General features: G+C 46.9%; 1 protein-coding gene across 34 annotated transcripts in view; it reads left to right on the forward strand.

Moving 5' to 3' along the window:
- Positions 1-23,984, forward strand: part of Cacna1c (calcium voltage-gated channel subunit alpha1 C) — a 656,696-nt gene that overhangs the window by 500,813 nt on the left and 131,899 nt on the right. For 21 of the 34 annotated variants that reach the window (XM_087904337.1, XM_087904340.1, XM_087904338.1 and 18 more), the window contains exons 8-9: positions 277-380; positions 7,637-7,809. In XM_087904337.1, the coding sequence (XP_087760463.1) occupies positions 277-380; positions 7,637-7,809 (277 nt within the window). The remainder of the gene's footprint in view (positions 1-276; positions 381-7,636; positions 7,810-23,984) is intronic. The other 13 variants (XM_087904356.1, XM_087904336.1, XM_087904346.1 and 10 more) reach the window with 1 other exon arrangement.

Consider the following 23,984-nt stretch of genomic DNA (forward strand, 5'->3'; position numbering starts at 1 on the left):
CTTTATAAGGCAGCCGAGCAAGGTCCCAGGTTCCACTGCGTTCAATGCAGAATCCTCAGAGACAGGACCCTAACAGGCCCAGGAAAACAGGAAAAAAAATTCTCCATGCAAGCACAGATTTCGACCATTGGCTGCACAGGCGGTTTGGCCTCTGAGTTGTACATTGAGGATCCCGGGTCCCACGCTGCTCAGATCAGCGCTGGGGAGCCAGTGGCTGGCGCTTGGCCGTGCTCGGTTGCTGTATGTGCCTGACTAACTATCATTCCATTCTTCCAGGTCAATGATGCCGTAGGAAGGGACTGGCCCTGGATCTATTTTGTTACTCTAATCATCATAGGGTCATTTTTTGTACTTAACTTGGTTCTCGGTGTTCTTAGCGGGTAAGCAGGACCAAGGAAATGGTCTTGATTTTTCCATTCATTTTTATTCATTCTTTCTGCTATTCCTGGCACTATTCTGTTTCTGGCTCTGATGAACCTGGGAGAAAGGGTCACTCAGGAGCCTTGAAGTGAAGGTCTCTGGCCTGACTGTGAAGAGGGTCAGATGCATAGGAGTTAACACATTGATATGGATAGTGGACCCTGGAGAAGAAACACCCAGTCCCACCCCTATCTCAGCATACACACCAACCTTCCCAGCCCCAGTAGCTGCTCAGGTAGTGAGCTGCTTCCCCTTGGGTCCTGCTCACTCAGCCTGAGGAGAAGCACAGACAGCCCTTGAGAGGGGAGGGCTTCACAGCAGGAATCTGTAAGAAAGTTCTCCAACACACACAACACTCACAGTGCCCTTGAAAATAACCACGGCTCTGATACCCTGGGCCAATTACTATCTGCAGGCAAACAATACAGACTTGAAATCGCTTTTATTGAGTGAACAGACCAGAGAAGGAAGTTTGGGTTTTGGCCCAGCATTGTCAAAAACAAGACCAGCCAAAACTCTGTGACTGTGTGTGTGTGTGTGTGTGTGTGTGTGTGTGTGTTACATATATATGCAAACAAATACTAACTCTCATTTCAAGACCAAGCAGCCCATCACTGATGTTTACCTTTCTGAATACAAAAGGCACATAACTGTGTAAAACCACGGGTTATTAAGAGATAACAGATGAGGCATAATTTATTTTTCTTTAAGTTATTAATTTAGCTAGAAGACCACAGATATAAACCTACCTGTTTTCAGCCCTTGCTAAGATGCAATTAGAAGTGAAAAAAATGGCTCATGGAAGGGGTATCAAGTGACCCCAAATATGGTCACCTCCTTATCATGGAGACCTGGGGTGTTTCCGCAGTCACCTATTTTTCACTAGCTCATGTCAGCCATGCCAAGACCTGATACCTAAATGCTCCTGGTGACCCTCTGGCCCTCTAATAGGGGACTTCCTACTGACTTTGTAATAGGGGGAGGCAGCGGGCTCTGTTTCTGCTCTGCTTGGACAGGCCAGCTGCTTCCATAGTCTTCTCAGGCACCTAGGGACTTCCTGTCTTTGCAGACTGGGCAACGCTCTGCCTCCCACCATGGCCAGGGCGTGGGGTTCATTCAAGAATGGAGTGAGGAACCTATTCCTTCCTTACCCTCCCATGGCCCTGGATGGCATCTTGCCTTTTGCTAAGGTGAGACCACATAGGAGAGCAAGATGAGAGGGAGATGGAGTGATATACAAGCTCCTAGTTAGCTGCCTGGAGGGGGCAGGGGGCTCGTTTTTCTCTTCCAACACAAGAAAATGGCCTGTTGTTTACGTGAATCTTAGAGACAGCATTGGAAAAAAATCAAACTCATTATCCCCTTTGAAGACAGAAACTTGGCTAGCGTAGCTCTGTATTTGCTGGATGTATAATATCTGGCAACTTCGTCTTTTTAAACCTTCGTTTCCCATGTCAAAAAAAAAATGAAGACAACATCAACTCTTAGGTGTTTGTCACTGTAGAATGAACAGGGATGGCCCTGTAGGATACTCAGCACGCGGACTAGTTTGCGCTTAGTGGCGGGGCTGAAACTGCAGTGGTGGCTTTGACTTCTGTTTTAAGATGAGTAACACAAGCCAAGAGATGCCACTTTCCTGGCAGTCAGCAGACCTGGGCCCGGAGTCTTTGTTTGGCCCCTGTTTTCTTATGACTGCCTGCACTGAATGAGCCTAGTTTTAGCGTAGTTCAGAGCTCTAAGCCAAAAAAAAAAAAAAAAAAAAAAAAAAAAAAAAAAAAAAAAAAAAAATTCCTCCCTCAGATGTTAGGAACCAAATCTTAGCATGTAAAATTCCTCCAGGAATCCAATATGGAGACTGAGGACTAGACTCCAAAGGCCCCTTCTTCAGCTCACAGCCATTGCCACCCCCATCCCCAAAGGAGTGACCAGCCTGCTGGTGTCAAAGGAGCTGCTGCTGCTGCTGAAGGCCTGGTCGTTTTGAAAGCACACCCTGGTCTCATTTAGGTCAAATGGGATAGCTGTGCAGGACCCACAATTCTGATGCTTACTGGTTTTCAGAACATTTGATTGACATGGGACAGGAATACAGAGGCTCTTTAGCCTTTGCGTCTGTGATCCAGAGTTCAATTGGTCTGTTCTGGAACCTTCTGGTGCCTGGCCATTCTCAAAGTTCCAGCATGCTTCTGGCAGCTCCAGAAGCACTCATGGCCCCTTTGCCCAGCCAGGCAGGTGTCTGTAAGCTATCGGCTACCCCTCCTGGAGTTTTGTCAAGAGCCAGTTTCCCCAAATGTGTGGCTTCTAACCTGTACACTGAGTGAGAAACCTGGAAACAACCTCTTGTTGGTTGACCACACTGACGATGGTTTGAAGTTGGCATCTTGATTAATCCAGACAACAGTGTAATAATTAACCACAAATATGCAGAGGAACACCCGCTCATTCAACAATTAGACTTTAATTAAATCAACCTTCCAGAATATTCAGAAAGTCTTGGAGCCCATGAACTGCACCATCCCAAGGACAGCACGAACAGTCTCCCCCACACTGCCAAGGTCCTGTGCTCTGAACATCTCATATATTAAGTTACTCAGTAACCACGACACCTCCTTGACCTGGATGTTTTTCGTGTTTCCATTTCACAAAAGAAATGAATGAGGTTCAGATGAGGAAGCCACATCCCTCCTAATGGGAAAAAGATCGAGCACAGAAGGTTAGGCCAGAACGTTGTCGGTCCGTTGCCTCTTCCTTTAGCCTCCATGCTCCTCCTGCCCTCCCGCACCACAAGAGGAAGTCAGGTGTTAAAGGCCAGGCCCGCAAAGGTAAACCGGTGAAGGAGATCATAGCAGAAACAGTTTACAGGCTTCTGCACCCAGCCAGGGGACGGAAAAGGCCCACGCTGGAAAATGCTACCCGACTGGCCCAGATTGGAAGCTCTGTAGACCTTAAAGGGCTCTGTGAGCCGAGGCAATTGTGACCGAAGGGTTGGGGTGTGAACCCCATATCCGTCAATTAGTAATCCTCTTTCACAGCCCAACGAAGTAACTCACTTCATAAACTGTGTCCTTTAGCCAGCAAGGAAAGGCTAAAGTGTGCCCTGTGTGTTCTGCTCAGGGTAAGGTGGGCATTCCAAATGGTTTTTATTGTAAAGGTAGAAATCCCAAGATTTGGGTTACCTGAGGATTCTGCATCCTTTAGATGTAACCCTCACATATCCAGAAAGGCTTCTTTCTAATGAGGCCACATAGTGTGAAGAGAGCATTCGTCTCTTGGACTCATTTCAAAAATCTCCTGGGTTGTGTAATGACCCTCAGCTCTGCCCTATGCAAGGCACAGGACTGGCATCAGGACAGGTAACGGTTGGGTTAGAAATGCTTTCTCGCCGGGCGGTGGTGGCACACGCCTTTAATCCCAGCACTCGGGAGGCAGAGGCAGGCGGATCTCTGTGAGTTCAAGGCCAGCATGGTCTACAAGAGCTAGTTCCAGGACAGGCACCAAAGCTATAGAGAAACCCTGTCTCAGAAAACCAGAAAAAAAGAGAAAGAAATGCTTTCTCTTCCAGACATTGCAGTCCCCAGCCTATTAGAACCCAAACAACAGTGACAGTGGGACTTTTGAAACTGTGGGTAGGGGAGTGGAAGCCTGTACTCTGAAATCTGGGCCTTTGGATATGTCTGTACCAAGGATCTCTTACCTGGGTAACTGCCCCCATCCTTTGCCACATCAGGAGACAAGCATGTCTCTTGCTTGAAAAATCAGAATCCCTGATGGGTGGGAGAGTTACAGCCTAAAAGTATTCCTGGAATATGATGCCACTGTCAAGACAGAAGGTCCAAAGCAAGAAGGAGGCCAGCAGCGCTGTGACAGGAGTAAGAGAGGTGGCCACACAGGACAGGTTCTCACTGTTCCGTGGTTATGTTCCCCCAGCTCACGGTGGACAGTGTACCGGTGAGTACTGGATCGCCAGTGCAAAGTACAGAGTTAGAGTCCTTCTAGTGAGTATCCGGCTACATTTGGCCACCGGTTAAAACATAGCCCTGCATGTGTTTCTGTCCATGACTTAGTAACCTATTTGTTAACATTAGACTCACAGCCATCGGCACTGGAACCTGTGCCTGAATGGGCTCATCTAACACACATTTTCTCTGTAAGACATGCCACAGCCTTTTTGCTCATCAGAGCTGTGCTTGGGGCCTTTATAAGATCAAAATCTCTGATAAATAGCACAAAAATACACAAACAGAGAAGATACGGCACTAAATAGACTGACCCTAAAGAAAGAAATTTGCTTGCATTATGTTAACTGAATTAGGAAGAGCCCCTTACTTTGTCTGACCTCAACAGGAAGCTTGTGTCTTTTTTTTTTTTTTTTGCTATTACATGCACATCTGCTTACATACAACTGAACATGCCATGAGCATTGATTAGGGAGTTGTGAACAAATTTTAGCAAACCCAGAAATAGTCGAGTTACTGTTATCTGTTCAGTATTGATTTCCAAAGGGCCTAGTGTCCCATGTCATTAGCCCCAACCACACCCTGTTGCATGTTTTACTGGACTAAGTCCCGACCACCCCTCCTCCCATGTTTTATCTTGGCCATTGCTAGTGACAGATGCGTTCCTGCCTTGTGACAAATTCCACAGTAGTAACTGATGGTCTTGTTGGCTCTGGCCCTAGGCTGGGCACAGCCTGTCAGGCTGGGGTTTCATGTCTTCATCAGCTCAGACTCCAGAGCAGGCAGATGGCTGGCATCCAGTAGAGGAAAGAGACCCAGAGGTTGGCACCCAGTGCATCACTGTCACATGGCTGGCATCCAGGAGAGGAAAGAGACAGGGGCTGTCACCAGTGCATCACCACCACGTGCAGCCTGGAGTTCCATGCAGCCACAATCTGACTGCCCAGATTTTGATAGTGCCTGCCCATGGTACTCTCAAAGCCCCATGATGCCTTGCTGCTCAGGCCACATCTCTCTCCTTCCACCAGTGTGCCCTTCTTTTACAGGAGCAAAGCAGGCAAGTCTTGTGGAAACATGCAGCCATCCTGGTCCCCTTGGTTCCCTACGGCTGTTTAGTTAGGTTTCCTGTGGCTCGGGGGGTGGAGACAGTGAGCTTCCACTCCAAGGGCAGATGCTGTGAAATAGGACCAGGACCACTCCCTAACTCCAGCTGAATGTGGGGCCTGTTCTTCCAAGGCTTGAAGAGGGATGATGGGCATCTTAAAACCAGAGATGGAACACTCTGAAATCGTCCAGAACTAAAGGACTCCCTTAGCGATTGTCCTAAACCCACTTTAGGACAAATGGGCAAAGAAAAGCACATGGGCATAGCAGAAAGGTTTCCAGAGAGGATCCTCTAGGTGCCAGGTTTCTAGTTTATTGTTTATTTACATGTGGAGTGGGTAGGCACTCTGAAACTGTTGTCTCTGGAGAGCGAGGTTAAGGCAGAGGAGGATTCACCATATGTAAGGCAAGAAGGGGCTGACATCTTTCCATGGCCACCCCAAAAGCCAAAGCAGGATGAACCAAGCCAAGCCAGATCCTACCTTCACCATGATCTGTCAATCCAGCGCCTCTTCCCTGGCATACAACTTTCTGGGAAGGAAATAAAAGTGCCCATTAATTGGCAGGAAGCCCAAGAGATAGCAAATTCAATCCAATTATAATTGGACTCAATCAGATTTGAGAAGAAAATTCAATCCGAAGCAGAGCCTTGTGAAGGAGGTAGTTGAAGAAGATTCGTTAGCTTGAGAGCCCCCGATTCTCCCAATGAAAACCTTCCCAGGGCTCCTCCCAGGTCTCAACTCCATTTCACTGCAGCGACAAGAGTGCTAAAGCCTGAGATCTGAAATACCAGGGACAGAATGCAAACAATAGGCAGGTGGCATGACTGTATGACACCAGGCTTCACTGAGCCTTTTGTCCCCTGGAGTTTGTTGGTGACATGTTTACCTCCAAGGCGCCTTTCCTCTGTGGCACCCCGCTTGTACACGAAGGTCTGTAGACTCGGTTCCCTAGCCGGCTGTCCTGAATCAGGCTCTTCCTGAGAAGAGAGGTGGGAACCATGGCCCAGGACTGAGCCAAGACACCAGAGAAGTCACATGTACACCCCTTTCCCCACCCTGCCACCAAGGATCCCATTTGTAATAGGTTAAAAACCCAAACAAACCAAACTCTCCTGCCACCCGCGGAAAGAAGGGGCTCACACCTGCTGTGGAGCTGGCTTGTTTGCTGTTGCCTCTGCTCCACATGAATTCAGAGTTAGAGAAAAGAAGGCCTATGTCCGAGACAATTGAGGAGAGAATGTCCTCTACGGTTCGTTCTTCCAGCAAGTCCCAGGCAAATTACAACATCTCATGATTATTGCTTTAAACTGCAACATTAACTTTTAAACCATCTTTGTTTTTACATATTTTTCTATCCTGGATAGATTGCTTTAACCTAGATGGCAGGCCACAGGGTATTTTCTTGTGTTTGGAATCCTTATGGGTAGCCATGTGGGTTGATCTCCCTCCAGGCATGCTAAGAACAGTAGCGTGATCTGTAGCCATGAAAATAGAGATTGAAGAGGTCAAACCCACTGGTCCCCTAGACAATGGGGTACTGGGAAATCTTTCCCACTCTTCTGTGGGGAAACACCCTGATCAATTGCTTACATTGGCTAGTTTTCATGATGCAAATCTTCCAAACTTGGCTGTTATCATACTATCAAGGAGACACGGCTGAAGCCAGAGTTGGGATAGGAACACATTATTGACTCTGAGACCCAGTACAAGTGAGTGGGCTCTGTCATCATTGGGTCCTAATAATCTGTGTCATTTGAAGATGCATTGTCATTTTTTTAAGGTATGACCTAATCCTGGGTGGCACATGTTTCCTAGTTGTAGAGAGCATTAGTGTGACTGTTTGGAAGGGGTCTCCAGACTTTGGAGAATAGCTGTTACTCAAGGACAAAACCATGATGATCTAGAAAGTGAATGAACATCCCTCAGCCCTTAGATTTTCCTGGCCTGTGTCAAGAGCATGCTCTCAGTGCTCCCCCTCTTGTGGGAGTGAAGACAGAAGTGGGGGCTGGAGATAGCTGTCAGTAGAAAGGGGGTGATTTGCACGGGGTTTGCCACACAAATAATTAATACCTGCCTTGTCTCCCCTTCTCTCCGTCTTTCCTCCTGGATGGCCCTCTGTGCTGCCCTACCTACCCATTCCCCTCCTTCTCACACCAGAGAGTTTTCCAAAGAGAGGGAGAAAGCCAAAGCTCGGGGGGATTTCCAGAAGCTTCGAGAAAAGCAGCAGCTAGAAGAAGATCTGAAGGGCTACCTGGATTGGATCACCCAAGCCGAAGACATCGACCCTGAGAATGAGGATGAGGGCATGGATGAAGACAAGCCCCGAAACAGTGAGCAGCCATCTTCTCTTTGAGTGGGGTCTGGGAGTTGGAAAGGGCAGTGAGCCAGTAGAAGGTGTTTCACACCAACCTTTCTTTCTAGCCCATAGCTGATGTGCTTGGAGAATCACTGAGTCTTCTCAGTGATTGCTGTCATATGCTACTCATAGGAATTAGTCAGACAGAAATAACTACCATTAATGCAGAAAACCTCACATTTCATTTAGAAGCTTTTTGCTAAGGTGGGTAAAACTTGCCTCTCCTGTGGGCTCTGTCCCTTGAGGTAGGTGGGGGCAGACATCTTGTCCCTTTTCCTTGGGAACAGTTTCCACTAGCCAGCTTCTTGGAAAGTTGTTTACCTGGACAGGATTCTCTCTGCACTGGCAGAGGCCTTCTAGGTCCCCCCAGATTTCTCTAGAGGAACAGAGTGAGCATTCTCATTGAGTCGGTAAGTTATAGTCAAGGATCCGAGGGAATGCTCCTGGGAAGGCTGGAGCAAACACGGAGGAATTCCACAGAATCCGTTTAGAGTATAAACACCGAGCCAAATCTCTTCCAGGGGGTTTTCTCATGGCAGATTGCTGGAAAAGCTAGAGAAGGATAAAAATTGGGACAACAGGTGACTGTAAATGTTTAAGATAACAAATTATGGAAAATCAGACTAAAATCTGATTAGCCCAGTCCTTTTCCAAGTGGAATCCCTGCATCAATGGTGGCAGCTGGAACTTAGAAATGCAAACTCTCAGGTTCCTTCCCAAACCCACTGACAAAGGAGCCATGGGATGAGTTAACCAAAGACTGTGATGCATGGTGAGTCTTATAACCTTTGGGTTAGCTCTAACTACTGTACATCATAATGAATCTTTCTTTGGACCACCAGCTCCCAAATAATGACACATAGACTTTTTATTAATTATGAAAGCTTGGCTTAGGCTAGTTCCCAACTAGCTCTTAAAACTTAATTTAGCTTAAATTAACCATTTTATATTAATCTATGTTCTGCCATGTGACTCATCACCTCTCCTCAGTATCATATGTCCAACTTCTTCTGTGCCTGGCTGGCGAATCTCATGCCTCAGATTCTTTCCCAGAGTTCATATCTGCCCAGAAGTCACACCTGTCATCTTCCTGCCTAACTATTGGCAATTCAACTCTTCGTTAAGCCAATCAGAAGGTGTCTTAGGCAGGTAAGGTAAAATAGAGACACATCTTTATACAGTATACAAAAAGATTATCCTAACAGTGCACGCTTCCTGTGACCTTGATCTTTGTGGATCTAATACCCTGTGTCTTCTCCTGTGCTCAGCATTTCTCTTACGTTTTGTATTTGAATAGTTGTGTTTCTGTCCTTTCAAGCAGCATGATTTAGAGACAGATTTTCTTAAACATTGGGCATCTCGAGCACAAAGCCTTGTGGGTGAGGGTAGCAAGACAGAATCTACCTCTAAGCAGAGAGGGACTCAGAGGAGATTCTGCATGAGAAGAACAAGTGGAGGAAGAAGACAGCCAGAGGCGCAAGCAGACTCTCGCTCTCTCACTCCAAAGACTGATGTAATAAACCTATCAGCTGCTCCCTTCCCAGTAACCCTGCTCAAGGTACAAAGACAAAATTAAAACACAGAAACAACAAGGGACTGGTAACGACGTAATTTAATAACCCAAGGAAGCCTTCATGCTCCACTAAGTAGTTTTGCAGGCTGGGAGATGGGGCCTTTGATAGATGATTACAATGAGCAACGATGCCACTGAGGGTTTTTCTGGAAAAATGCATGGCAGCCTCTGTTACATTGGTGATAGAACCATGGAAATTGATAAGTTTGAGACACTGAGTGAAATAGTACAAAGTTCGTCGGCCTGTGAGGCACAGAGTTGCACAGGGTTGACGTCTTGGCTCTCTCTCTGCCCTTGCTCAGGATTAATCAGGATACATGTTTTATTAGGATGTGTCATGTAGAAATGGGTAACACTCACAACTTGATTCACAGCCAGTTGCCATTCACAGAGACACATGGTTATGTTGCCTCCTGTTAAGTTAAGAGCTTCTCCATCTTGCGCTTTATAGGAGTGAATTCCAAAGAGTGTTCCTGGCATGGAACATAGCTTGTTGTTGGAGCAGTTTGCGCTAACAGGCTTGTCCAGTAGGTGGTCACTGCTAAGGTTTCCTGAAGTTCAACTTTGATATGTTAGACTTCATTGAAGGCGTATCAAAGAGTTCCACAGTAGCCTGGAATGGAGGATAACAAAGGTTTATTTGTTTCGGGATAAACTCATGGTAAGGGTAGCGATCCACAGTCCTCTATGTACGCTGGAAACTTGGAACAGCATCCAGCAGAAAATATGATCATGTGTGCTTTTCATCTGCACTTATAGTACCTGAGACCACACCCAAATGGGCTGGTATCTAAAAGACTATTGGCTGAAGGAGTTCCCACAACACTCCAGAGAAACACCTGCCGCCCCCCCGCCCCATACTGCTTCATTATGGCTGGAGAAACATCTGGTGTATGCTTCTTGTCCCAGGTCAGCCATGTCCTAGGAAAACCGGAGTAAGATTCTAGATGTTACATAAATGAAAGATGGAGGGACTGTTCCGGGGGTGGGGGCTATCAGGGGAACAAAGATCTGAAGAAGCAAGAAATGGAAGGTACACTAGTTACATGTAATAAGGGGAATGTGGGACTCCAGAACAAAGCTGGAACAATCATAGGATTCCCAGTAAATGTGAAGTAGATGTAATTTAATGATTGAATTCAAGCTTTAGTTCTTTTGTGGATGGAAAAATGAACTGGATTCTATGTTTATAGACAGTTTTCTATTTATATGTAGTTTGTTTGAAGAAAGGGCAATTCTGTGGCTTGGAAACTGTAGTCTTCTCTTTAGGACTTCATGATTTGCTCTTTGAAAGAAATATAAGGGGAGAAATGCTTGTGTTTTAATTGTCGTAGCTCTAGCTTCTGAAATGTGTAAAAGATTACACTGTGGAATTTTTGCCAGTTCTTTTCAGTTCAGAAATAAAATTGTGTGTGTGTGTGTGTGTGTGTGTGTGTGTGTGCTTGTGTGTTAGAAAGAGAGAAAGCAGGAGACTGAATGTATGTGTGCATGCACATGCACGAAAGATGTGTGTATCCCTGTGTGTGGATATATGCACACACCTTCACATGCATGTGAAGGACAGGGAGGATGGGTTAATCTCAGGTATAATTCCTAAGGACCCATTCGTCTTGTTTTCTTAGACAAGGTCTTCACTGGGACCTGGGACTGGTTGGTTAGGTTGGTTAAAACCTATAGGGATCTGCCCATCTCCACTTCCTCATCCCTAGGGTTACAAGTGCTTGTGGCTCTGCCTGGGTTTTTACATGGATGCCGGGAATGGAACTCAGGTCCTCATGCTTGGGCAGCAAGCCCTTACCAACTGAGTTGCCACCCCAGCTCACAAAGTAGAGCGATGTGTGACTACTTCATCACAGTTCTGGTGACTGTGCTTCTGCCCCAGGCAGCATCCCTATCAGCACAGGCCATTGGCCACTGGTGCCAATCACTTGGAGGCAATGTTCACTGCTTTGTGGGGACAGCTCAGTGGCACATCATTGTGCAGTAGCTGAACAAACCTAAGTGAACCTGCCAGTCAGCTTTCCTAAGGAAAAAAATTGCAAAGCCACTGTGAGGTGGAAGAATTAGAGGTTGGAAGATAACACAGAAAAAGCATTTAGTTGGGAGGTATTTTTTTTTCATTTACAAGATGAGAGAAATTATGTAAACTATATAAATAATTAATTCTCTATAAACACAGACTCCAGTTACTCTTACCATCCAGTCATCCGGTGTAAATTAGATGTCTGCTCTCACAGGCACTGTTGTTGGCACTGGCGATAGACCCATGAGCAAAGCAGTTAAAACTCCCTGCCTTGGGAGAGGTTCTATTCTAATGGGTGAAGAATAGATTAAACTGTCAGAATGGTAAGTCTCGAGAGGTTGTGGTGTTAGATGGTCATGGCACACCACTGAGAAGGTGGTGTCTAAATAAAGATTTGAAGGTAAAAAGGAAGCACACAGGTATATGGGAAGAGATCGTTCAGAGAGAGGGAAGGGTGATATTAACAGGAGCATGGCTGCTACATGTGAGAGCAGGAAAGAGGCTCATGCAGTTGGATCTTGGCAGAAGTGGGGCAGAAAGTGGTGGAGAGGATGCCAAGGGAAGCTGGGAGAAGGTTGAGCCATTTGTTGACATGAGGACCTGGATTTGAGTTGGAAGTAAGCCAGGAAGCCACTGGAGGTTTTGAGAAGAGTATGATACGATCTGACATGCATCTAACAGGATCCCTGTGGCCACCATGTGTAGAGTGAAATGGAGGCCACCAGGGCAGGGGCTAGCTGAGAGGACACTCCCTGGGAGATGATGGTGTCTTATCTTGGCAATAATGGAGGCAGTAAGTTCAGAATTCAAGATGACATCATTTGCTGACAGATTAAATATGGTACATGAGAGAGAAAAGTTGACAATACTCCAAGTCAATGTAAGAATGGGATTGTCCTTTACTGGCATACGGAAAACAAATGGGACAAAAATATGAAGAAAGGCAACCGAGACACACTTGTCTGGGTGACACTGGGCTGTAATCTGGGAGGTCAGCCACATGGAGAAGGCACCGAGACACACTTGTCTGGGTGACACTGGGCTGTAATCTGGGAGGCCAGCCCCATGGAGAAGGCACCGAGACACACTTGTCTGGGTGACTCTGGGCTGTAATCTGGGAGGTCAACCACATGAAGAAGGCACCGAGACACACTTTTCTAGGCGACATTACTAGAAAGAATAACTAGAGAGGAAGCAAAGCCAAGAACTAAGGCTGAGGTTTGAAAACAGGTTGACTTAAAAAAAAAAAAAAACCTGCCGAAAAGATTTGCAAAGTGAGACCATAGAACTAAGAGACCAGAGGAAGCATGGCAGTGCTGCTGAAGACCAGAAGGATGAGGAGACACTGGGAGGAAACACTGATCAAAACCTGGGGCCACTCATTCTCATTTCTTAGTCTCTTGGGTTCCAGTCTGCTTTAGGATGGCCTCAAGCATGACCTGGTTTAGCTGCCAGAGATATGAGGACTCCGGCCTTCATACCATACAGGAGGGAGGAAGAGGTTCACTCAATCAGTCCAGTGTATCTGTGGCCCAATGAGACCGTAGCCGGATCCCAGTCTTTAGTCATGTCCCCGTCATAACCATGTTGGCACCAGGCCACAGCAACTGCTCATAAGCAGCCTTGACAAAGAAGGACACAACAGGTGCTCAAGGGCCATCCCAAGACGCGAGAAAGGGGCATGTGTAGCTTCTGTGTGAGGAAACAATCTTGGTCTCCAAGTTCCTCTTCTGTCTGATAAAGACCAGGACAACAGTGAGATCTCACTGCCCCTGTTGACTGCCTCTAGCCTTCCGCTAGGCTCCAGTGAGCACCGCTTCCCAAGGTATCCACTGAAGACTCTTGCTGATGCATCCAGCTCATTGTCATTGGTGGAGAGGCCCTGCTCCAAGGACATAGTCCATTTTCAGGTCCAGTCTCTATTCGGATGGAAGGCGTTAGAGGGAACAGCTGGGTATAAAGTGATGGGGAGCCAGCAACATGGCCCAGCAGGCGAAAGTATTTGCTGTGCACACGTGGCAACCCATGTTCCATCTCTGGAACCCACATGATGGTTTGGAAGGAGAAAAAGCAGCTTCACAAAGTTGTCCTCTGACCTCCAGACACATGCCATGTCACCTGCACCCCCATACAGACTAATGCAGTTTTTAAAAAGAGAGAGATGGGAATTTCTTCTCTTCAAGATAAAAAGTAAATGCATCTGTTAAATGTTTACTTACATTGGGATTTCTCTCTCGAATTACTAAGACAACTTAAGTATGGACCCAGCCTTCTGAAACTTACTGTAAGACACATGTTTATTTGGATGAGCAGATAAAGATGGACTCACACAATAGAACCAAACATGGAGTTTCTACCCAGATAAGGAAGATTAAATATTTGTACCAGTGCTAGTTGGTAACATGACTCTGTAGAGTCACTTTTGCAATCATCATTAGCCAACAGAACCACATGCCTGCTGTGTGCCCTGCAGGACTCAGGATAATGCGTTATTGAAATACAGAAATTGGAGGGCCCAGGAGACTGCGGTTGCCACAAAGAGCTCCATGCAGTTTGCAAGCATAATCTGAATATCATTGATTTATATTAGATACGTGTCAAGGACATGAACATAATCATTTGATCTTAAAACATTTTTTTTTAAAAAGGTATAGTCAGCATTTCACTGGGTCTGCCTTGTGGCCAGGGCTAGTCCCACGTCTTTGCCAATGACAGAAATCCATAAGGGTCTGCTCAGATCTCAGGAGACATTCCACTTCCGCTGTTTTCCTTGGTTCTCTTGACTGAGCACTCTGACGTCAGCATGCTCCAGAGACCACCCTGACCTCACACTGCTCCCAGGAGACAGAGGCCATCAAAGCCAGATGCAGGTCCTCTGGCACCAGAAATTCAGACGAGACACCCTCCCCCCCCCCAAGCCCTGAAAAGTAGCCTTCAGAATTGGGTAACTACTTCCTAGACAAATTATTAGAGCAGTCAGCTTTCTAACTGAGTCCCAGACGCCCCCAGTGCATAGGTGGGCTCTGGGAAGGTCATCGGGGTAGACCAAACCCAAAGAGTTTTTCCAGATACCCCATTGGGGGAGGGGACGTAAAGCTAAGTGTCAGCCATCGACTCCATGACAAATAAACAAGCATGTACTGCAGTTGAGAGTCATTCTTAGTCATCCCTCAGACTGACAGAAACCATCAAAGATCTTCAGGTCTTTCTGGTGAGATGGATAATGAACAGATGGATTTTTTGAGGGGTTCAGGGTGAGTTTAGATGATGGCTCATTTAGTCCAGGCTGGCTTTGAACTCCTGATCCTTCTGCCTCTACCTCCCAAGTACTGAAACTACAGGCATATGCCACCATGCCCAACTTTGATAAACTTTGATGAGATTAAATGTCTATCATTTCCAGAAACATATTTGTGAATTCTGGTAAGTTTCTTTGTTTTGGGTTATTTTACACACAAAAAAAAATGTTAAGACTTTTTAAAGTTTCTGGACATAGGACTTCTGGCTGGTCCTTAAATCTTTCACTAAACTCAATGATTCACTCATAGATACTGGGTCTGTCTATAGCCAGTCATGAATAGGGTAGGGCTCTTGGGGCTCTATCCCTTCCCTGATGGATGATTAGCTGCCGATGGGTTCTGGAGGGTGGTATTGTATTCAGATGTACACCCAATGGTGAGCCCACCAGGACCCATTGGATTGTGCCATACTCATGGTCACTCAGAGGAGTACCCTAGTTGGATTCAGTAGATCAAGAAACAAAAAGACATGGACATGAGAAAGGAACTGTGAGAAATGAAGGCTGGTGGGAGTAGGAGGGAGCATTGAGAAGTTGGAGAGTAAAAGTATTCAGAATGTATTACATACAATTGTCAAATAAATTTAATCAATAATAATAGAGGAAAAATAGTCCTTGAGACTGAATATTCCCCAGGCCTCACCCTGAGGACTCCCATGTTCAGAAATCCAGCACCTTATGTGGGAGAGAAGAAAGTTACTTCAGCCACCTAGGTTTGCTGCTGACCTTTACTTAGGAGTGGTCGACTAGAGCTGTCCTCGTTGCTTATTCTTGAAGTGAAGAGACATGCTTCCATGCTGGTCAGGCTGGCACTAGGGGGAAAGCTTTTGCTGCCCTCCTCCATCCTAAGGTTCACATCAGCAGGCCCACCCATTGCATAAGCAAGTCACATGACTCATGAGATGTGACCATGGTGTCCCGCTGTCATGTTAACAAAGCCCTCCAAAAACTCTCTGTCACGTGTGCACAGATGCGCGCGCACACGCGCACACATACACACATACACACACACACACACACACACACGGCACAGGATGGAAAGAAATCAAGAGCCCATTTCTTGTTGGCGTGTTCATTAGCATCTCCCTGTATTTATTAGTTTCACTGAGGCCAGCTGGGTCCTGCTGGAGTGGAAGCTGTAATATCTTCCATGCCCAGCAGAAGCAGAGGGTGGACAGGTGCTGGGCATAAAAGTGAGTCCGTGGCAGAGGGTCCCCGTGGACAGGTAGGTACCCAGCTTACGCTGCCCCTCTGCATGGATGTGGAAATTAAGGGTCAGCTGCTAATCATGATGCAGAGTGCCCGTGTTCCCCCAGGAAGATCCCAAGCTTTCTTGAAAACTGTAGTCCTTCATGTAGAGCCTGTGGAGGGCGTGAAATCATTTCTTTCTATCTAGGATTTCCATAGTCCCTTCTCTTGTCCTATAAATTCAAGTCCTTTCCCGTGACTAGAGGAGTTGAGAATTTGTTAATGCAAGAAAAATCCCCGCCCTGGGAAGGCGCTCTCCAGGGCCACCCCTCACTATTGACTGTTGGTAGTTGATGGGTGTAAATCATCCTTTCTGTAGTGTGCAGCCATGAGTTACCCAAAAATTAGACATGAAATTGGGAGGGAAACGTGTTGATGGGATTTAGAAGGGAGAAAATGGTGGATAGATAATGCTTCATTGTATGCAAGTGCTAAAAATTTCAAGGGTAAATATGTGTGTGTGTGTGTGTGTATGTGTGTGTGTGTGTGTGTGTGTGTATAATTATATTTTCTAATGGGATTATTGGAGTTTGGGGTCCCAACACTGTGTTGGAATAAAGCTAGTAAGTGGCTGAGAAAATTGGAAGCTTGTCCCTTCAGGCCCCACTCAGTAACTAATCTGCAGCTTGCCTCTTCACATTCCCTTGCTGGTACTTAGAGGGGGAAGATCAACCGTGAAAAACACACCTTCTAGCTCTGGTGAGCTGTTGCCATGGCACTTGGGTGATCTATGTTAGCTTTAACCCTAGGTGTCTTGGTCAGACCTGGAGCGCTCGTTCTAGTCTATCAGAGCGCTGAGGCATTTGGGAGTCTAGAATCCTGCCAACCCTAGACTTCTGGAATGACATGAGATCCCTGCACAGCAGTCTGTGCCCCCAAAGCCACCTTAAGACACAACACACATATCTCAGTTTCTCTGCATGGGAAACCTAAGCTACCTGGATTAAGGTTAACTTTAAGCCTTCCTCCCCTCTCCCGCTGCCCCTCCCCTGCAGAACTGCATTCCCCCCCTCTGAGTCCAGCATGCTCGCCAACCTGCTGCACAGCGGTTCCTGAATGGACTTGTGTCTGTTTGCTGGTTTATCTGATGCTGTGCTGAACTGTCCATTTTTAGAAGCATCACCTCTGTGGGCTCAGCACTAGCAGAGCCTGGGGGAGCATGGATGGACAGTAAATATTAGTTGCAAGCGGGGAGAAAAAGACGAAGAGCAGGGACTTGGACCTGTCTTGTCACTCTGTCAGATCTGAAACCAGAGTAAGCCGGATTTGATTCAGCTAAGGATATATAATGAATCAGATCTGTAAATTAATATTCCATCTTCCATTTTGTTTATCTGCCAGCCTTTACACTTCTCTAAAGGCAAGGCTGTTCCATAATGCTTCTCTCTTCGCATGTTTGCCTTTTTTCCCTTTCTTCAAATATGTGAGGGTTGAGCGCTGGAAATAGCTCTCGCCTTTCATCATGTCTCAGGAACGCCAGCCAAGAATAGCTGTCAGCAAATGGTTAAGAGGCGAGTGAGGCTAGATGCCCCATGTTTCTTTGGGTTCAGAACCTTAAGGCATTTAAGGCTTGTAAGGCTGGTCTCACTTCGTGGGGTCCTGAGGTTTAATTTCATTCACTGTGTTGTGGTCTTCAGCACACTGCGCATCCACGCACTGCTGGCAAAGGACAGTGATTTACAGAGTGAGTGTTATCGCCAGCTGAGACCCAGTGAGATCTCTGCTCTACCTCCTGGATGGAGTGGAAAGCAACCATTTTGATAATAAATAGAGAACAGCATCTAATTTGTAAATTCCTCTTTCCGTAGCTAGGCCTAATGTGATCAGTGAGACTGAAGGGAATTGTTGATAACCAAAAATTATTTTCCATGTCTTAATCTGGCCAGGAAACTTCACTCCTAATGGAAATGGCGTATTGCTCTGGCAATAGTTGGGAATGACATTTGTCATTAGACTAACCCAATTGTTGCATATTGAAAAATACGCTTCAACTATAATCTACTTAAAACCAAACTGGGGCTGAAGCCGAGCATCGCCCTGCTCCTGATCACATTTCTTCATAGAATCTAAATCTCTTTCTAGTTAAAACACAAAAATCCCTGGTAGCAGTCCTCCAAGATGTCAGCTTGACCTCACTGATGAGCTGGCAAAGCCAGATGGCCCACCGCAGAGCCCAGATGGTGGTCACAGATAGCTTTCCTGACATGCTAGAGATCAGACTAAAAGAGCAGAACAATGTCTCTGGTACAGCCTTGGTTCAGCCTAAAGTTATAAAAAATCATAATGATCTAAGCCCAGTGTGGTGGCTCCACTTGGGAGGCTGAGACAGGAGGATTGAGAGTTTGAAGCTGTAGACAGGCTTGTCTCTAAAGAAAAAACTCAAGAGACACAGAAGGGAGTTTTAAAAGCTCTCTTTTTCCCTGTGGGACTTAAATCTTGATATTAGCCGAAGTTTGAGACTTTTCAGACTTTTTGCAAGGCCTTAAGCATTTCCAGGATGAGGCCATTCCATGGGTAAGTTTCTGTTAGCACACAACAAGGCCTCTTCACTAGTTCATGCTAAGACAGCAGGAATGGATGCATCTGAGAAACAACCAGCCCCAAAAGACCAGGCAGCTGCGGTCATTCTTAGGGACTGACCCTGAGACAGCTATTATCACCACTAAGTGCTTAGAGTCCTGCTGCCTTTTGAGACATAAGGTGACTTGGAGGTTCCTTGTGTCAGTGTTTTTGCCTGCCCAGTAGACATTGTGTCCAGTGTTCTCCACACACATACTATATTGTGTTTTAGTATTATGACTGGCAGCCAGTATTAATTAAACTCCTCACCTTAGTTGTATTGTCTTTAATCCTCATCAGACCTTCCCAGAGCAGTGGGATTATCTCTCCAGTTTCAGAAGAAAAGGTCAGGTTAAGATCATCTGCTCGAATGGATGACGGCTTAGCAGGAGTGACACACTCGCCTCTCCCCAAGGTCTATATCCTTGGACCCGAAAATCTATTCTCTGCTTCTCGTCCACGTGAGACAGAACAAGGAGAGCAAGTCAGGAGCCCTGGTTCCTGCTCTTGGCTTCAATCTGAGTTAGCTCCGTGTCCTCAGGCAACCCCACCTACCCCTCCCTCCACTCCCTGAGCCTCAGTTTCCTGCTCTGTAAAATAATATATGGATCAGCTCAAACTTTCTCTACATCTGTGGGCTTTCGCGCCCTCTCAGTGGCCACTCTGGCGCTGTCCATCTCTTTGAGTCCCCTGTTGCAGAATGGATGTGTGCCTGGCCCAGAGAGGAGACAGTGCTAACTTGTAGAGGCTCACTGTTCCGATTCTGACCGAGTGTCAGGAGCTGCAGAGAGGAAAGTACTTGCTGCTAAAGAACCTAGGGCCCTTATCGTCACCCTCAGCTGTCGCCTGCAGTTATGTACCGTCCCCATGCTGGTCTGAGGTGTTGTGGGGGCAGCACTGTTGACCGCACTGTTAATTACCTTTGAATGGTTAGCTACCCTGATTGCTCTGCTTTCTCTCTGCCTTCTCATCCTCCTCATGTGCCCACTAGTGGTTATACCTTTGAAAGTTTCTCCTGCCTTCCCCGGCGGTCATTTCCCCCAATGGCCCCTGGAAGCTGTCACAGTACATCTCAGTGAGGCTCCTGAGGTTGCTGCTGCTGCTGCTTTTTCCTGCTGTGGCTAGAGAGAGCAAGACCAGCCCTCCTCCTCCGCTTCCCACCTTTGCCTGACCACTCATGTCTTTGCTCCCCTTCAGCCAGATCCTTACAGCTATCACCCCCACAATGCGAGGGAACACAGCAACAGAGCTGCCTGAATTTGCCCGAGGATCCCTGGTGCCATTACACAGCTCATGAACCTCTGCATGCCCCACACTCCACAAGACAGACCTTCCCTTCCTCGCAGAGCCTCTCTTAGTCTCACCCATCATGACTAGGACTTTAGGCTGTGGTGGCTTTGCCTGAAGAATTTTTGTTTCAGAAGCAGACCTCTAGCTCCAAAGCTCATGGTGTTTTGATTCCTCTCTTCCCCCTTGGCTCAGAGGTGCTAACATGGAGGCTGCGACAAGGTCATCAATGAAGGGACTTCTCCTTCAATGACCTGGGCACCTCCAGCAGCCTTACCCTTTCCATGATTAGAATAAACAGTTCATCTGGTATACACAGTGGCTAAGAGGACATTTGGCACCAGATTTACCTGGCTTCAAAGTCCTGGGTCCTAGTTAGCTGCTTGCTTTGAACAAGTGATTAAATTTCAAGCCTCAGTTTCCTCATCTATAAGATGGGCTCATGTAATGCCTTATACATGGGTGCTCTCAGTTCATACGTGTGAAACCTGAAAGAGAGGCTAGCTTATAGCAAATGCTTAAAAGCTGGGCTGTTAGGATTAAGACAGAAGATAACACTGTATATACTGCTGGAGGACAAAGCCTAAAATAGACCTGTGACATGACATGAAATACCCCTGGGCTACACTTAGAAAGAGATCAGGGGCACGCATCTTTTTTCTTTTCTTTCATACCATGCCACATAGGTGACACATTCTCCTAAGCCTGGGTAACTAGAAAAACACTCCCTGTAACCTAGGACGAAGTTTATGCTTAAAATACCTGGATTCACAGAGGGTTCCTACACAAGAACCTTCCTACCTACGTGCAGAGGGTCTGTGTCACATCCCTTTGGGCTGCAGAGGGACTATCCCTGGCCCTGTCACTCCTAACGGAGGTAGGCATTGTGGGAAAGGAAAGGAAAGATGTGTACCCACATTCAGCAGCTTGTCTGGTGCAGCTGAGCTCCCTCCCCGCCTCTCTTGCTTTCCTCACCCTCCTGCCCTCCCGCAGTCCCTGCAGTCCCAATGACATCGTGATGGAGAGGGATTTTCCGCTTGGAGTGCTGGATGCTTCTAACCTGCTGGGATCACAACAGCCCCCGCGTCCTTCTTAGAGTTAGAGCTGCAGACCCAGGGCAGCCATTTATGCCTCCTCCTAGTTAGCAGCAGCAATAATAATTAGGATGATGGCACACCACACCTGTATTGCTTCTTTTTAATAAGTAAGACCTCGGTTTGGAGTCTTCATATTTGATCTTACTTTATATTTACCTTGTTGGCTTAAAACCAGCCTGGGCTTAATTGCTTATGTGGAGGAAGCTAAACTGGCCTTGGCTAACAGAAAGTGATTGAGAAGGTTCTGGAAGTGGTGGTACCTTTTCATGTGACCTTCCTTCTCACGCAGACTGCTGTCACCGGTACTCCGTTGTTTCTCTCCTCTCTCTCACGGCCTCCACCCTCTTTCTCCATAACTGTGGGTTCGTCCTAGCCACACTTTCCTAAGAAAGCCTTTCTCCAGCCATGTAGATGAACTCAGCCATATCAGAGATGGAGTGCACGGGACTTCAGCTGGTCAGGAAATGCATCAGTGCACTCTGGAGCTATTTAGTATCCAAGGCCAGGAGTACCTTGATGTGCCCTGGACCAGTGGCACTGGGGGTGGCAGACCCTGGATTTCTAGTTGGACACAAGTCTGCACAGTGCGAGATCTCTGGCCATGGGTTTGATTTGTTAATCATAGAAAAATGTTGAATGCAAGTATCTATTCTGCAAGAGAGAAGACCATCACATGGGCTATGCCGCTGCTCCTCCCGAGAGTCACGAGAGCAGCATCAACAGCTAGGATATCCACCTCCTTCCCAGTTGGGCTGTGTCCCGCTGCACCACGGTAAGCCACCAGTTGTCCCTCACCCTTCATGGTGTGGACTTAAGCAAACTGTCCAGGCCTGACCTGATGTGGCGATAAGCCCTGGACTCGTTGCCCTCCATTCTCTGCCATGTACCAGCTTCCCCCTCTTTCTATCTTCCACTCACTGGGGAGTCCTGCCCTCGTATGGCGCCCTAGGGGCTCTTCTGCCAGGTCCTTGCAGAGAATGCTTTAGACAGGTGTAAGGAAATCTTGATGAAGATGAAGTCAGGGTTCCAGAAAGATGGGCAGGGGATTCAGCAAGTCAGAACAGCACCCTAAACTAGCAGCAGGGGAGCTTTTGCTGTGGGCCTGCCTGTAGGTACAAAGGGGAGAGCAGCCATGTGAAGAGGGCTACATGTCCAGACTCATGGCCTTTGGCATCAAGTTGCAGCCAGTATGCCCTGTGCCCAGAAGTAGCAGGGTAGGGCCTGAGTCCCATCTCCGCTGACCCTTGATGGAGACTCGCTGACTAGCAAGAGTCTGACCTCCACAGACTCTTGCTGGTGCTCCCTTCTGGCCAGCCTCAGAAACAGAACCTTTGATGTGATTTACACAGGTTAGCCTCTTGGGGTCCGGAGCACAGGGGGCACATGGGCAACACATAGGAGCATCCTGACAGCTATGGTGGTACAAAACATGACTGCTACTCTCGCAGAGAATCAGACTATGGGGTTCAGAGAATTCCAAGATGAAGTCCCTAGCCTTGAGAAAGTTTGCGTTTACTTAAGAAATAATAAACTTTAAGAAAAACAGTTTAAAACTAGTTGATACTACTAGCGAGTGTTTATGTCAGTGACCATTTTACAAAGTTCTTTTTACAAATATTATTCCACTTACCCCATACCAAAAGCTCTTTGAGTAAATAACATCATGATCTCTCTGTGGAGGAGGAAATGGGAGTCCAGAAAAGCTGAGCAGCTTACCTGATGTCCTGTGGTTGGTAGAGGGTGGGACGAAAGCTGGCATCTAGATTTTATTTACTAAGTGACTCAAGAGCTCTAGATGAGGAGGACGGCCTCTGAGCAGTGGATGGTTCTGGAAGCCACCAGAGGCTAGACCTGGGCCTCCAAGAATGAATGAGTGGATAGGGGATTGGCAGGCACTGTCTGGGATGGTCCAACCGGTAAAGGTCCCTGACTGCAGGCCCTGAAGTGTCCCCCACAGGTCTCTAGCTCTGCTCTCTAAAGAGAGGTGGCCAATCCACAGCATCAGAAGAGGCCCCTGCTGAGACCCAGCAAAACTTTATTCATGGAAATAAGTGGCCGTCTAGACTTGACTTTAGAGCAGTAGTTTGCCCGTCTACAGGATATGAGGTGGAGGGACTGAACCTTCCCCGGAAGAGGGATGGATGCCATCTGATGCCATTTGGACAGCAGCTGAGGGACAGTACATGAATGACAGTGATGAGGCAGCTCAGCTTGCCTTGAGAATTCTTCAGGATGGGTGGAAACAGGTACCATCACAGCCTAGGCTGCCTAGTAACGTGCTACAGACTCAAGTGACAGAAATGGATTGCTTTTCTGATTCTGGAGGCTGGAATCTCAGATTAAGATATAGGTCAGGCTGGCTCCACAGAGGCTGTGAGGCTGTGAGGGAGGGGTCCATTGTAGGTCCCACTCCGGGGTGTATACACACTGTCTTCACCCTGTATCTTTCTCTGATCTCTCCTCTGTCTCTGTTTTTATTGGGGCACAAGTCATGTTAGATTATGACCTCATTTAATTATACATATTTAAGGACCCTGTCTCCTAAGACCGTCCATTCTAGTTAAGAGGGTTTAAGATATCAGCATGTAGGTTTTTAGGGGGCATAATTCAACCCACAGCAGATGAGATGCCCAAGTTAAAGGGAGTGGAGCCTGTAAAGCTAGGCACTAGAAAATTTTTTGTATGTTAGCCATACTGTCATTAGTACTTTGAGGAAATAAATGCTAGAAATACCATTTTTCATGTAAAAAATGTAATAAAATGGTCATCTGGTCAAGTAAACAGCAAAACTTTATATAGGAGTGGATGGGCCTGGCCATAGGAGTCCAGCAGACTGAATGCCAAGAGTCACCCCGGGACTCCTGCCAGCATTCTGCCTCATGGGGAAACACCTTCAGCCACTGCCAGTAATGCCTATGTTGGTGTGGTAACTCCTTCTCAATGGGGAAGGATAGGGTTCAAAAGTAGCAGGTGAGTTCTCTGAGTTTGCATAGTGGCCTAACAGCTACATTGCAGAATGAAGACATTATTTTTCTTTGCAAGTCTCAGGAGAAGCTGACCATCC

Source organism: Myodes glareolus, chromosome 3 (assembly GCF_982192425.1).
Source record: "Myodes glareolus chromosome 3, mMyoGla1.1, whole genome shotgun sequence".
NCBI classification, from domain to species: Eukaryota; Metazoa; Chordata; class Mammalia; order Rodentia; family Cricetidae; genus Myodes; species Myodes glareolus.